Source organism: Rhea americana, unplaced genomic scaffold (assembly GCF_003343005.1).
Source record: "Rhea americana isolate MKP2758 unplaced genomic scaffold, rheAme1 scaffold_193, whole genome shotgun sequence".
Lineage (NCBI taxonomy): Eukaryota > Metazoa > Chordata > Aves > Rheiformes > Rheidae > Rhea > Rhea americana.
The window spans coordinates 531,331-545,944 of NW_028186072.1; the positions used below are offsets into that span (position 1 = coordinate 531,331).

General features: G+C 45.0%; 1 protein-coding gene across 1 annotated transcript; it reads right to left on the reverse strand.

Annotated features, from left to right (window-relative positions):
• Positions 1-290: 290 nt before the first annotated feature.
• On the reverse strand, positions 291-13,930 carry ERICH6 (glutamate rich 6). The gene is made up of 13 exons (XM_085302832.1): positions 13,814-13,930; positions 12,834-12,927; positions 11,454-11,569; positions 9,170-9,216; positions 8,949-9,065; positions 7,776-7,877; positions 7,541-7,698; positions 4,848-4,915; positions 3,847-4,004; positions 3,646-3,731; positions 2,206-2,358; positions 1,209-1,440; positions 291-554 (listed from the first exon to the last, which is right to left on the reverse strand). Exons 3-13 carry the CDS (start codon positions 11,563-11,565, stop codon positions 291-293), a joined length of 1,497 nt encoding a protein of 498 aa, XP_085158958.1. The 5' UTR covers positions 11,566-11,569; positions 12,834-12,927; positions 13,814-13,930.
• Positions 13,931-14,614: the final 684 nt, after the last annotated feature.

Sequence of the window (14,614 nt, forward strand, 5' to 3'; positions counted from 1 at the left end):
CTGGTGCCACCATGGCCTATATATGTTTACGTAAATCTGTGGGTTGACATGAAATCTTGATGTGCTGCTCTTCACCGCACAGCCTCACTTAGTAGCGAGCTCCCCACTGGGGTAGGATGGCCCCAAGGCTGGAGCTGTGCAAAGGACCCACAAGCTGGCTTCCAGTTCACACCATGGCAGCCAAGTGCTGCAAGYGAAATGCCAAGTAAGCGCAAGCACCCCAGCCTCAGGGAGCAACYCTGCTCTGCCCAGACTCGGCTAATTTTGCCTGTACACAACACAAGGATTGGTCAAACTTGTGCATTTATTATACCCCTTACCAAGCTGCGTACCTCTTCGCTTACATCAGAAGTCATGCAGAGGTGTATGATCTTTAAAGCCTGTGTGATAAGATACGGTGGAGGCTTRATTTTGTCCCTTTGCTCATTAGAAGGAAAGGTTAAGCATCCATGCAGCTTATCAAAGAGTCGCTGGATCCTTATTCTGAAGGCAAGCAGCAGGAGATCGTCTTCGCTCAGCTGGGCAGGTGGAGGCAGCTGTCTAACTGCGCTGATCTAAGGGGGAAACCAAGGCGAAACGTGTCAGTCACCACAACCTGTCACATCGTGCTCACTCCATGGCCAGGGGCTCAGGGTGGGCTGGGGGCTCTCCCAGGAGAGAAACTTCAGCATGGCTGAACATGCATGGCTCAGGGTGGGCTGGGGGCTCTCCCAGGAGAGAAACAGCATGGCTTCTGGCACGCAGCAAGGAAGGTGCTGCTGATGCAGAGCCAGGGACCTGCCCCATGCGCCAAACCAGGAACGCTGTCAGTGCTGCAGGGCTCTGAGGCTGTGGCTGTTGCTGAGCGTGGGTATACCTCAACCTGTTGTTGTTTTAGTGGGCATGACAAAAGTGTGAGGCAGTGCAAGAGATGTGAGCAGAGATGAGTGTGCCCCCTCTGAACCAGGGCACCCTCTCCTCTGAGGTGTACCAAGGCRTTATCTGGCCTGGTGGGCTCTGCTCCTGGCCCTTGGTGCTGCAGGGAGGCTGTGGTAACTGGGGAAGTAGGGCTGGTTCCTCCTCTAGATGTGTGGGGCCAGGTCCTCCTGCAGGCACTGTGGCTGGTTCAGCCTGCACCAGAATGCTGGATGTGTGGCTTCCCCACCCCCCTGCTCATCTTGCAGGGAGCTGCTTTCCACTGCTGAGCTGCGTGTATGCTTGAGCAATACCTGTACTTTTGTTCCCACGTTGAATTTTGCTTGTTGCCCCATGGCGAGGAAGGAAACAGCTATCTTGTCCTGGCCCAGGATCCTGACCCCAACGTGCTGGTTCAGGGATATGAAGATTGGACTCAGCGGGATGTGGGGTCCTGATGATGTTATGGTGTTTGGCCAGGTCCATGTTCTCACCCTATTGCCTGCTTGGTCCAAATACTGCCCTCCCTGAATATTTATGTTTATCCTAAATAAGAAGAAAAAAATTACAGCTCTGCATCAGAGGTAATGCAGCCTGCAACTACAACAGTTAAGTCCCTAATTCCCCAAAGAGAAGGGACAACCTGTTGAGCACGTGATCATGAGCTGAGGCCCAGCTACTCTAGGGTCTGACCCACCCCACACCTCTCTACCTCCTACAACATAATTTCTGGGGGGGCCTTTCTCCTCTGGATGGCACCTTGAAGCAGGGCCCCACAAGCTCAATGCAGCAGCTGAGACAGCTCAGTACCTCCCACACATGTTCAGCTCCTGGGAAACCCTTCAGGGCCAGAATGCAAAAAATCAAGAGGCCTGTAGCCCACTGAATGATTTGTCCTCCTTAAGCTATTTAATTAACAGCTAGTTTTGCTTCTATACACTACTCTGGGCAAATAAGTTTCTCTGGTGCAGAGAGAGGAAATGTGCAGGTTTAAAATAATACTAATTCTCTCCAGAACTCCTCTGAGTGAAGCTTTCCTGCCTTTGTAGGAGGTATTTTCATTGAACGAGATGCTGCATCATGTAGCTCCTAACTCAACAAATACTGCCTCATCTCTGAAAGATTGTTTGCTTTTTCCTGTGATATTAGTGAGACTCTAAAAAAAAAATTCCTTTCCTGACAGATTGCCTCTCTTCTATGCTATATGTTTGTCCTTTAATTTTTGAGTGCTATTAAAAAATACACTTTATGACCTTTGAAATATAAAATGCTCAGTAGAAAGCAAAGATGCTCTGACTGACACAAACATACCACACAGTTCCATTTGGATGATAGCACGTACTTCTACCATTGGACTGAAATACTGCTTGTATTCTGGCGTTATTTGGCTTGTCTTCCTGTACTATGCAAATAAACCGCTTTGTCTCTCGTACAACAATGATTGCCAGATTTCCAGATGGATAGCCATTGTCAGATAAGGTGTTCATAATTGTTTATCTGGTTGTTCTATTATTAAATATTTCAGAGCAYTGCTTTGGTGTAAAAAGTGACATACAACCTAGGTTACTGTGCTAAAGCCAGAATGGTGGTGTGTTGCCAGTTTTAACTGGAAGGCTGCCAGACTTTTTTTTTCCTGCACCAAAGTTTTCTATACACTGACAAAAATGATTAGAGATACTGTCACTTTTGCTTTTAAACCAATAACCCAGGCAGAACTACTCAGCAAGCTTATATTCAAGATACCTTTTAGGGGGTCTGTTAGATTCATGATTCAAAGCACAAGCATTGCAAAGTGAAATAATCAGCTTACTCAACTTGAGTAACAGCAGAGAAAACAAGGGTAGGTCTTATTTTCCCAGAGGAAAAAAAAAACAACTAGGGGGAAAGAAGGGCCCTGCCCCTGAACCTGCCTGATTTGAATGTATCCAAACAACAGGTATTTTGCCTCTCATTGGGGTTTCTCGCTAACAAGACCTGTTACTGTGAGTGCATGCATTTATGGCACTTCATCATTTGCCGCAGTCACGAACAGCAGCATCTGGGAAAGTTGCCTCAAGCCCCTGTCTGCTTCAGTGGCAGAACTCAAATACACTTTTTACATCTCTGAGTCAGAAAGAAGTGAGTCATAGTAAGGAAAAATAACTTGGGTGACTTAAAATGTTGTGGCTTAGATAACAGCAAATACAGCCTGATAACTGTAGGGTCCTTTGGTAAATTCTGTTATGTTTTTAGTTCTTTAAATGGTAATCTTGATCCTAGTAAACTGGTAATTTAAGCTTGCCTGTGGTATCTCTTACATGCTGCCAGTTGCCCAAGATGGAGAGGTCAGTGCTGCACCAGCGGTAGTAGGAAGCACTGTGCTGCTGGCCTGGTGCCTCCACCCTGAGGCTCTGAATGCTGAGAGTGTTCAGAGCCTGCGATGGTAGGAACCCCTTGGATGCAATGCTCTGTAGCCGGTGCCAGGGCCTCTTCCACAGGAGGACAGAGCCCCGACAGGGTTTTAACATTGGGGGTTACACATTTCTGAAAACACAAGAGCCCTTCCTTCATCAATGTTATTGGCTGATCTAAAAAGGTCTAGAGCAAGAGCTGCACAAGCTGTTTAATTACTGTTTTGTTTTTTTTTTTTTAATTCTAGAAGTAAATGTGAATGGTGTACCAGGTTACTCTGTGATAAAGCAGACTAGAACAACTTAAAATCACAGTTACAGCCCTAGACTAACACAGGCAAATGAGTCTCATAAAGGATACAATAACTGTGCTGTTCTGTCTGGAAGTACAGTAAGAAACTTCCCTCCATGTTTGTAGTATTTTTCCAAGAATTCGCTCTTCAGTAACTAAGATTGGAAAAGAAATATTAAAATGTGCCCCTTCTAAATACACAGAACTCCAGCCAGTCTGGAGCACAGATACAGCCAATGCGCAGAACACCATCAAGCAGGAGCTTCATACCTTTCCACCTACAACGGTAAAATCACAGCAGGTGATGTTGTAGTAGATGTGTTCTTCCTTGGAACACCATCTGCCCTCACCAGGCATCAGTGTCCGGCCACTGTGAGATGGTGGCTCCCGAGAAAGCAGGTAGGAAATGGTATTCAGTTCACTTGAATCTAAAGAGCAAAGGAAGGGTTTGTGTGCATCAGGTGGGGCTGATAGCTCTGATACCAGGCTGTCTGATACCTCTGAAGAGAGGCTGTAATTTTCAGGATTTGGCTGAAATGCTGGGAGTCTGTCTCTGGGTATTTTTATCTAATGAGAACAGTCCAAACTGTTCACCTCTTTCAGAGAAGAGGATTAGAAGGAAAAAAAGTTGTTTTCTTCCCCCAGTTTTACCTATCTATCTATCTCTCTGTATGTGCTTGTAAATAACGACATTTTCTCTGGAAAACACTCCCAATGCTCTGGAGGACATATCTGAAATTAGCTTTGACACCCTGCTATCCCTGTGAAAATATGCCCATATTGCAAGTCCATTTGTCCACGCTTGGTCTAAGTGGCTTTGATTTTAATAGTTGCATCCAGAAAGCTGCTCAGTCACCCACAGCCAGAACTAGGAATTACTGGTGTATTCACCTATTAGGCAAAACATAGATCACCCTAACTCTGGCAGTTCCTACCTTCTGAGGGCTCAGCTCTGCCAGCTTATTAYTCCTTAAGGTCAGTTTCTGTGCATCTCAGCTGGAACATTCASATGTAAATATTGAAAATCACTGCAAGGAGATCCTGTCTGTACAATGGAAATGTAACTGCTTTCATCTTTTTTTTTCATGTGAGGAATTATTTAACATACCAGAATCTGGTTTAATGTGATTGCACACTTGATAATGGACTAACATGCCATTGCATAAATCCTCCTATTTGATTAGAGCAGCATTAGACACAAACAACTCAGTTTAACTCATTGTTGCAATAAACAGATAAATAAATAAATACATAAATAAATGAAAACTCACATTCAGGTAAACTTGTCTGCTCTGCTGCCAGGAAAGCTAACTGTTTGGCCATTTGTCTCTCCTGCTGCCTGGAAAATAGAAGTATTTTTGACATACATTTCATATATCTTCTTCAGAAAGCTAAAAGAAGTATTGGGTATCCTTAGGATACTATCTCATCCTTATTATACTATCCTTAGTAGGAATGCAAGTCACTGAACCAGCTTTTCTCTCCACTCATGTAATTGCAAATAACTATTGGAGGCAACAAAATAGTACCACAGAATCACAGAATGGTTGAGGTTGGAAGGGACCTCTGGAGATCATCTAGTCCAACCCCCCTGCTCAACCAGGGGCACCTAGAGCATGTTGCACAGAATTGCATCCAGGTAGGTTTTGAATATCTCCAGAGAAGGAGACTGCACAACCTCCCTGGGGCAACCTGTTTTCCTATGCTCAGTCACCCTCACAGGGAAGAAGTTTTTCCTCATATTCAGATGGAACTTCCTGTGTTTCAATTTGTGCCCACTGCCTCTTGTCCTGCTGCTGGGCACCACTGAAAAGAGTTTGTCCCCATCCTCTTGACACCCTCCTTTCAGGTATTTGTAGACACTGATCAGATCCCCCCTCAGTCTGCTCTTCCCCAGGCTAAACAGGCCCAGCTCTCGCAGCCGTTCCTCCTAGGGCAGGTGCTCCAGCCCTCTGATCATCTTTGAAGCCCTTCGCTGGACTCTCTCCAGTAGCTCCATGTCTCTTTGTACTGCAGAGCCCAAGACTGGACTCCAGTACTCGAGATGAGGCCTCACCAGGGCTGAGGGGCAGGATCACCTCCCTCCACCTGCTGGCAACAGTCTGCCTAATGCACCCCAGGAGACCATTGGCCTTCCTGGCCACAAGGGCACATTGCTGGCTCATGGTCAACTTGTCATCCACCACCATTCCCAGGTCCTTCTCTGCAGAGCTGCTCTCCAGGTCAGTCCCCAGGCTGTACTGGTCCCTGGGGTTATTTCTCCCTGGGTACAGGACTTTGCACTTGCCTTTGTTGATCTTCATGAGGTTCCTCTCTGCCCAACCCTCCAGCCTGGTCAGATCTCTCTGAGCCCTCAGGTGTATCAGCCACTCCTCCCAGTTTGACATCATCAGCAAATTTGCTGAGGAGGCACTCTGTCTCTTCATCCAGGTCACTGATGAATAGGATGAAGAAGACTGGCCCCAGTACTGACCCCTGGGAGACACCACTAGCTACAGGCCTCCAACTAAACTTTGGGCTGCTGATCACAACCCTCTGAGCTCTGCCTTTCAGCAGAGAGCTCAGTTCTTGATCCACCTCACTGTTCACTCATCTAACCCATACCTCCTGAGCTTGCCCAGGAGGATATTATGGGAGACAATGCTGAAAGCCTTGCTGAAGTCAAGATAGACAACATTCACCACTCACCCCCTCATCTACCCAGCCAGTCATTCCATCATAGAAGGCTATCAGATTGGTTAAGAATGATTTCCCCTTATCCATGCTGACTACTCTTGATCACCTTCTTTTCCTCCACCAATATAATAACACCTCAGGAAAATAGAATTGCTCCCATACAAAGTCCTATGATTAAAGATTCAGTGAACAGACTTTGTAACTGCAATGACATCAACTCTACTGATAATAAAGCTATACACTGTAATGGATTTTACATTAAGATATTATGTGAAAGAAAAGCAATGCTGCCCATTAGACCAACAAAACAGGTAATGTCCAAGAATACTCTCTCTATTCTTGTCTATCTTCTTATATATTTGAAAGAATGACTAACAATGGCTTTCTTTTATGTTCTGTACATAACATGAAGTACTCACACCATCAGACTGCAAAGGGTCTTCAAGGACACTAAAAATTTACTTTCAGGTATGCTGTATTTGCTTTCTTTAAACTTATGCAATAGACTTAGACATTTGTATAAACTTTGGGCTTCTTGCTTAAAAATATAGAAAAAGATACATTCTACAGTAGTCTGAGCAGGAGAACAAACAATAGGACTGTCTTGGGGCCACCAACACATCTAACCAAGTTATATATATACATATATACACGTTTATATACATATATTAAGTGATAGCTATATTACTTGTGTAATTCTCTGTCCTTTCTCTGTCAGCTGTGAGTGGTGATCTCTTGAGATCATGAGGGGAGCCAGGTGGCCCAGCCTCATAAGGTGGTTGCTGACCTGTTTACCTTGCCACATAGGTGTTGTGAGTGCTTTTAAGCATTGCTAATGCTCGCACTCCCAGCAGARGCTGAACTCATAGAGTTCTCAGGACTTCTAGAAAATAGAATACAGAAGTATGTTGCAGTTTATGTAGCAAAACAGAGAAATACAAATTTAAGCTTTGTTTCAGTGCCTAAGGTAAAAAGCTCACCCTGACTATTGTCCCTGCCATGGCAGCAGTCATGTTTTTGGCTCTATCTGTCTCTAAATATTACATCTGTCAGAACTTGAATTAACATTTTACTTAGAAGGTGGCAAGATATGTCCTAAAACATACTGATAAAAGAAAAGCCAAGAGAGTCTAGATAAAATATGAATACATGTGTTTGTTAAAGCAATTTTTCTTTCATTCCCACTTGCAGTAGTTTCATTTTCTTCACATTTCTATTTCCTCCAGAGTAGCCTGTTGTTCCTTATACAAAAATTATCCCTGGTCTCTGTATAATCATTTAATGGTACCTCTGGTATGCTCTTTCTTTTGCTAGGAGTCTTTCAGTTTCATTGCCATGGGATTCATGGGGACCAATAGCAATGGTGTTGCTCCAAGCGATTTCATGTTTTTTTCTCTCATCTAGAATGAACTCATAGAGCTCTTGATAACGTTCACAGCAGAATTTCTAAAAGGCAGGAGAGCAGTGTCACTACAGTGGGCTGCTCCACAGTAAAGCTGTGTTCATCTTTCCCATTAGCTTACCGATTTATAATATTGTGATGGTGGGCAAACGTCTTCAAAGGAAGGAAACAGTTTCAGCAGGCTACCACAGTACTCGCACTTTGGAACATAGTCCTCCCCTATCTAAAGTGGAGGTGAGGAGAGAGAACAGGAGAACAGAAATACAGTATCAGCATATAAATCCATGTTTTACCTTGGGGAAATAAAACTTGGCCCAAAATGCAATATTGAGAGCATGTAAGAACAGTTAGAAAAAAAAGATCTGTGTCTGTGATATTTTGGAAAGATTTAACTCAAGACATTAGGTTCAGGAAATCTCCAAGAAGAAAAGCAGATCCGTAATAATTTAAATTTTTAATTCTTCTCAAAGAAATTGAATTACTATAGTATTTATGAGTTCTCTTCATTCCATGTGGAGGAAAAACTTCAGAGCATGCAGAACACTACAGTCTGAGTATGTCAATGCCTCAACCATTTCAAACATGTCACTTGGGGTTTGTAGAGAAAAAGTTCCTTGACTGTTGCACTATTCCTTTACTGTCGCACTGTGTTTACCACAGCAAAATCTGTAGGAGATTTCGTTAGGAATCATCAGCAGATTTGATGACTAAAAGCTCAGTAAGTTTGACCAGCTGGGTATTTCTTACAGGCCACCTAGCTAGTCCTATACATTTACACTTTGTTTGCTATAGTATATGCAAACTATAAACTATAGTTAAAGTTATTTATCATTAAAATTGTCTTCTGAACATATAATTTTGAAATACTTGGCTTCTCTGGAGTGCAGTTGCTGAAACTTCCCTTGCTCCCCACCTCATGCCTAGGATTAACACCTCTTTGATGACTATATTCCACTTAAGGTTACCTGGAATTCTGTGCCCTGCTTATGTTGTTTGACCATACACCTAGTATTTATAAAAAGTTCTTATCTCCATTTTAGCCAAAGGGACAAATCTGCTAGGAAATTCTCAACATAGGATACAGGAGGAGAGAGGAGTTGTACAGCCTCCTGCCATTTAGATATGTACAACAAACATCAYTTCAACAGTCTAACAAAAGAAAAACTCTCTGTCATAAAGAAACTCTTGCACTGGCTTGCCAAATGTCATTACTTTAATTTTCTTACATGGGGACTTTAGGAATTAAAATAAACAAAAAAACCCGCATAACAGGGAAAATCCACTGTGTCCTCACCTCAATCTGTATGTTTTCTCGGGATGATTCTGGTCTGTAGGCCAGGAGAGTGGGTGGCCCAACAGAGGGGAGCGTGCAAAGTGATTTCTTGAACAGCTTYGTGAAATCTTCTTTGAACTCGAAGGGAGAAAAGACAGTAACGATGTGGAGTCAGTCCTGTGTTCAGRTGTAAAACCATTAAGAACAAAATGTGTAACTGTAGGAACTGGGTGAGTCCTTACCTCCAAGTCACACAAAATGTCTAAACTGCTGAGCTCTTCTGACATGGCTGCAAGTAATAGCAATAATTAGAATCACTTAACAGGGGTGCTGTGTTTCCAAAAAGCATGCATTCTGGACCCTCATGTATCTTTTATCTTTCAGCATGCCACCCTTTTCTTGTCAATCAYATCAGCTTCTTGAGACCTTGTTACCATGCTTACCCACGCTTTCAGAAGTGCYGTTCTGCATCTGTGTGTAATCCTTCCCAGATTTATCAGGAACTTGAACCAAGCTCAAGTATCATTGGATCAGGGCTTAACATTACAAAACAGTCCTAATGAAGTCATGGAGATGATTTATTGCTTAAAGCCAACAGCTTGTAGCGCTAATCTAATATTGCGTATTCTGCAAAGCATTTCCAGCCTCTCTTGTCCTGGGAAGAAAGAGCCTTACAGGCAACAGAAGGTTTTTTCATCTCTGAGCACAGCCGACACCAAGCAAGGGCAAGGAAAGGGTTTTTTGGGGCCTTGAGGTTACAGAAAATGCCAGCCCCATACGATGGGGTTTCTATCACTGATTTCAACAATCTCAAGTTCCCACTAGGCAGGCAGTRCTACTGACAACCAGCCACCTCAGGTACAATCAGATATCCCAGATAATGAATATTCGGTTTCACTATTGACATCTGTAGTATGCTGGTTGTCATATCCTCCTGTTCAGGTAAGCTAAACAGAYTCCTAGCTTGAATTTCAGTACTCCTAAATCCTGCACAATTTGTGTTACCTTTCTAAGTAAGATTGCTCTCCTTTCCAGAAAATACCCAGCCAGATGAAACCCCAGGCAAGCTTCAAATGCCTTTCTACAGTCTTCTCTTTGGAAAGTATTAACAAATCAGAACGTGTATTTGGAAAGGATGGAGTAAAAAAAAAAAAAAAATCACAGGATAGTCCCTAGTTAACACTCGAGCTCACAGCCCTGCAATGGGAACTACAACTCTGGAATGCACCTGGAAGTGAATGCAACATTCCTGGAGAAAAAGCAGAATGGCAGGAATCACTTACACTTTTAGGGGGATGAAAGATCTAGCTGCTGTTTTCCTTGAACTTAAGTTTTTTAAATTTCAATTCAAAGAAATACGTATCTACCACCCTCTGTAATCAAATTATTTTTAAGCTACAGAGAGTAACTGCTCAGAAACCCCCACCAGAAAACAAAATGACTTCAGGGAGCACAAAGTGTATCAGTGGGACTATGTACTATGGGTATGTGTCTTGATGAATAGTGGCATTGAGGGATGTGAGGAGCCCTGGTCCTGGAGCACAGTGTTCAGTACAGGTGAGCAGTCCAAGTTCTTTATCTATCTTCTCTAACGGGTTTTGCAGCTTCTGTATCATCTCTATACACTGCTGCTGAATCTAAATCCCAGGTAGATRATCTACTGCTGGCACAAGTTTGGTTATTCTGTACTTTGATCATCACAGTGATAGTCTTGCCAAAGACATGTAAGGCTTCGTGTTGCCTCTAACACTTTACCCTGCAAATGCATTCACAGTGAATTTCCAAATAAATGTTCTCCAAAGGCTAGAAGAGGGAGTTATTTATCTGTTGTAGGATATGTGTGCCCCTTTTCTGCTGGGATGGAGCTGCGTGCAGCTTTTCTCAGTACTTCCAGTTGGTAAGCTGTGTTTTGTGGCCCAGATCTCTCCTCCTGCTCTTGGAGGCACATGAGGTGAAAGAGATGTTCCCCTAAAGAGAACAGCTGCCTGGCTTTGAAGATGAAGCACAAAAGATGCWTGATATGGTACCCAGAAAGAGCCAGGATCACGCAGAAACCAGCACTAATGTGTTGCTTGCTGAAGCGTAATGCCTGTACTTCAGCTGGTAAGTAAGTGAAGGAGTTGGTTATTCAGTCACATGCCAGGATGACTCAGTTGAACAGGAGGAGAAAAAAGCTGATATATTTTCAACTCTCTTTAGAGGCTTTGCAAGCATCTTTCACAGGAATACAATAGGCAGTATTTCTGCCATCTGCTGAACACTCCTACACCTGCTGGCTGGCAGACCGTTCCCACACGTTAACCCAGAGGTTGCATTTAAAAGCTGTTCTGCAGAGAGGTTAATGAAAGGACTGCGGAGTGGGATTCCTGGGTTCTGCTCCCAGATCTGCCACAAATTTGCAAAAGGATCCCCTCGAAACTSCAAAGTCATGTATCTTCTACAGAAGCTATTTGGGTATTAGGCAGCTTAGGTGAAAGACAGTACAAACGTGCAACCTGTTTCTTGAATAAACAAGCTGTTTCTTACTTGATTTTTTGTAGAGGTGTTCATAAAGCCAGCTAGCTTCTGTCTGCATCGACACTGAAATTCCTAGTGGCTTCATCAGAGCAGTGGGATTGACGCTGTCACATGCTTCCATTTCCCTTAATTTAAGGCACAAAATTGCCTATTAGTCATATACAGTGACCTCAGAAAAGCTGCCCCTGGAGAAGATACTAATGATGGAGATCCTTCCAAAATTATTTAACTAAAAAATAGAACATAATGGGGCTTGGCCAGTTTTTCTGTCATGGCTGAAAATGTCTGATGCATCAAGTCTAAAAGCCTTAAAGAGATGCCTTTGAATTTAAATTATAGAAGTCCCAGGTTAATTTCTTACTGTTTCATAACGACTCATAACCRTTTTCTTCTACGTAACCTTCTTTCCCACAGATGTTAGGATGATCTGATTAATATGTCAAATACTTAAGTCCATTTCTTCTTCCATATTAAAAACCGAAATAAATGCGTGAGAGAGCTGAGAAAGCAGAAGTAATTAAACCTGTGCAGTGGGGCAGAGGCTGGCAGATGCTTGACCAACATTTTTCTTTCATTGTGCCTATTTAAAAATTAAGTATTTGATTTAGTTACTTCATATTTACCTGCATTTATACATCAGTTCTCACCACAGAAGAAGATAGGAACTTTTTCAAGTCTTCAAAAATATAAGAAAAAAAAAAAGAGCAAGACTGCTAGGGGACTTAGTTTCATGAAGAAAAGAGAGGCAGGCATGAGGAAGAAATCACACCACAGGAAGGCTAGCACTCTTCAAGTAAAATACCCTATAAAATGCCAAGGGGGGGACAGTGCCAGCCTACTCAAGCCCAAATACTACCTTTCTAGTGCTTCCTATGTAAAGAAGCCTGAGATCCCCTTTTCTAGCCTGCATGCTCTAACAGTAGTAAAAGCAACTGGTAATTAGCATAAATGGGAGAATTAAGCTCCAAAAGCTTTGGCCAGCTGAAAGACCAAAACAATATGTTTCCCTGGTGGAAACAGGGATCATAAAAGAGTCACCAATTGCAGCATCACATACGGCGCACACAGCCCATGTTGCGTGAGCTCAGTAAGTAGAAGCTAAAGACAGATGCACAAGGCTGGCAGGAGTGGTCTCTCTGACCTCATGCCAAAGCGCATGCCCAGGGAAGGAGCAGCCAAGAGCACCTCCCGTCAAAACTGCTTCTGCTTTGTTTCCCCGGCAGTCAGACACTGACACTGTGGTCCATTAATCTAAGAAGCAGGTACAAATCGTGATTAGGAAAACCAGCAAAATGACAGATTTGTGAACTGTTCTCCTCATTGACTTTATAAGTCTCAATTCATGGACCTACTTAATTAGTAGCAAGTTCTGTGAGTAAAATTGCTTACCTGCTTAGTCTGTGTAATGAGGGGAAAGAAGTTTCTCTTCTGACACCTCCCAATATGCTCAGATGGACTTTGGCACTGGCTGATGACTGCGAGTCTATGGAAACACATGATATGGAGGATCAACAGTAAGTGGGTAACCACTTACTCACAGAAATACAGGCAGCACCGCTGCATAGGTACAGAYACAGCTGGATTTCGGAACCAACAGCCAGCTCTATCACAAGATGCTGCTTAAGAGCAAATTCCTTCATGCCCCTCAAATTCAAGACCAATTTCTAAGTGTGGAAATTTTTGCTGCAGTCAGTCCCCACTCCAGGCACTCTGTCTCAAGGCACTGCATGTAGCTGGAGAACCCGCATAATCTGCTGGGATAAAAAATACTGGTGTCCAAAAATTGCAATGGGCAATTAAAGAGGACTTTGCCAATGCTATACTTCTACTGCAGATGATGCCTGACATACATGTATGCATGTTCTTTCACCCAATAAGAATGAAAAAGGAATATCACCCTACAGTTTTAAGTGACTTTTACTTTMTTTTTCCTTCTATTTCTCATCCTTCAAATTCTCTCTAAGGTGCTAGTCCCTTGCAGAGAGCAGGCAGGYTGGATGCATGTACCTGACTTCAATTCAGACACATCTCAACAGTGCTGARTGTAGCAAGAAAAAGATGGTGGTTGTTTTTACACGTGGAATCATGCTCATTTTCCCTGTACGAAGACAGTGAGCTAACCCCTTGATACGGCTGTGGTGGGGATGTGGCAGCTGCCTGCTAGGCCACACTGCCACACTGTGCTTTGTCAAGCTAGCATGGCAGCTGGGTTAAATCCCAGCACCTTTAGTCGTGTGCTGAATGGTCAAGCTCCCTTTGGCATCCCCAGGCCCACCTCCTCCAAAAGGACCGTGCCCCCAAAAGGCCAGACTCCACGTTGCAGCCCTCAGCAAGGCGTGCTGGGACCCCAGGAGAGTGCGCTGCAATACCTTTTTCTGGAGCTGGTCGCGCCGTGCGCTCTTGTTGGCTGGTCTCTGAGCCTGACTCTTCGCTCCCATCTGACTTTTCCTCAGAAYCCCCATCCAGAGGTGAGCTAAGTGGGCAACGACAAGCATGCTCACACTTAGGGAAGGAGTTTCCACCCCCAAAGTATCTGTGCAGTCATGGTCCTCCCTTGCCCTGCTGAACGCTCTTCTCTGCATGACTTTAGGAAAGTAAAGACTGAGACTATGGAGGAGGAGGGGTGGAAAACGGAGAAGAGCKGCCGGTCAGCGCTGCGTGGGGCCTCGTGCCATTCCGTTCGGCGCCAGCGCGAGGGCTTGGGCGGCGCTGCTTGGCCCCGCGCAGCGCTGCCGTGGCGGGCGAGGACGGGCCGGGTGTGACCGTGGGTGACTGCTGCTCGTGGCGTGGGCACTGCTGCGGCCCGCGCGCCTCCGTGGCGGGCGGCCTCCGCGCTGCACGGCCCGGCCGCAGGCGCCGCTCGTGCCGGCAGCCCAGGCCCGGCTGTCCCGGGAGCTCAGCGCGCCCGTCAGCGCTCCCGGCGCCTCCCCGGGGTCTGCTGCGCGCCCTTCCTCGTGCGGGACCGAMCGACCCTGCGGGGCGGTTCTGCCCCAGCGCCGGACCGGACCGGCACAGACCGCAGCAGGGCGCGCTGGCGGCCCAACCGCTCCCGGTCACCGCGGCGGGCCCCGACGGCGCCGCGCCGGGGGGCACCGGGAGCTGGCGGGGAGGGAGGGCATCTCCCCGGCCCTGCCCCATCGTCGCCCTTCCCTCTCCCGGCCCGGCCCGGC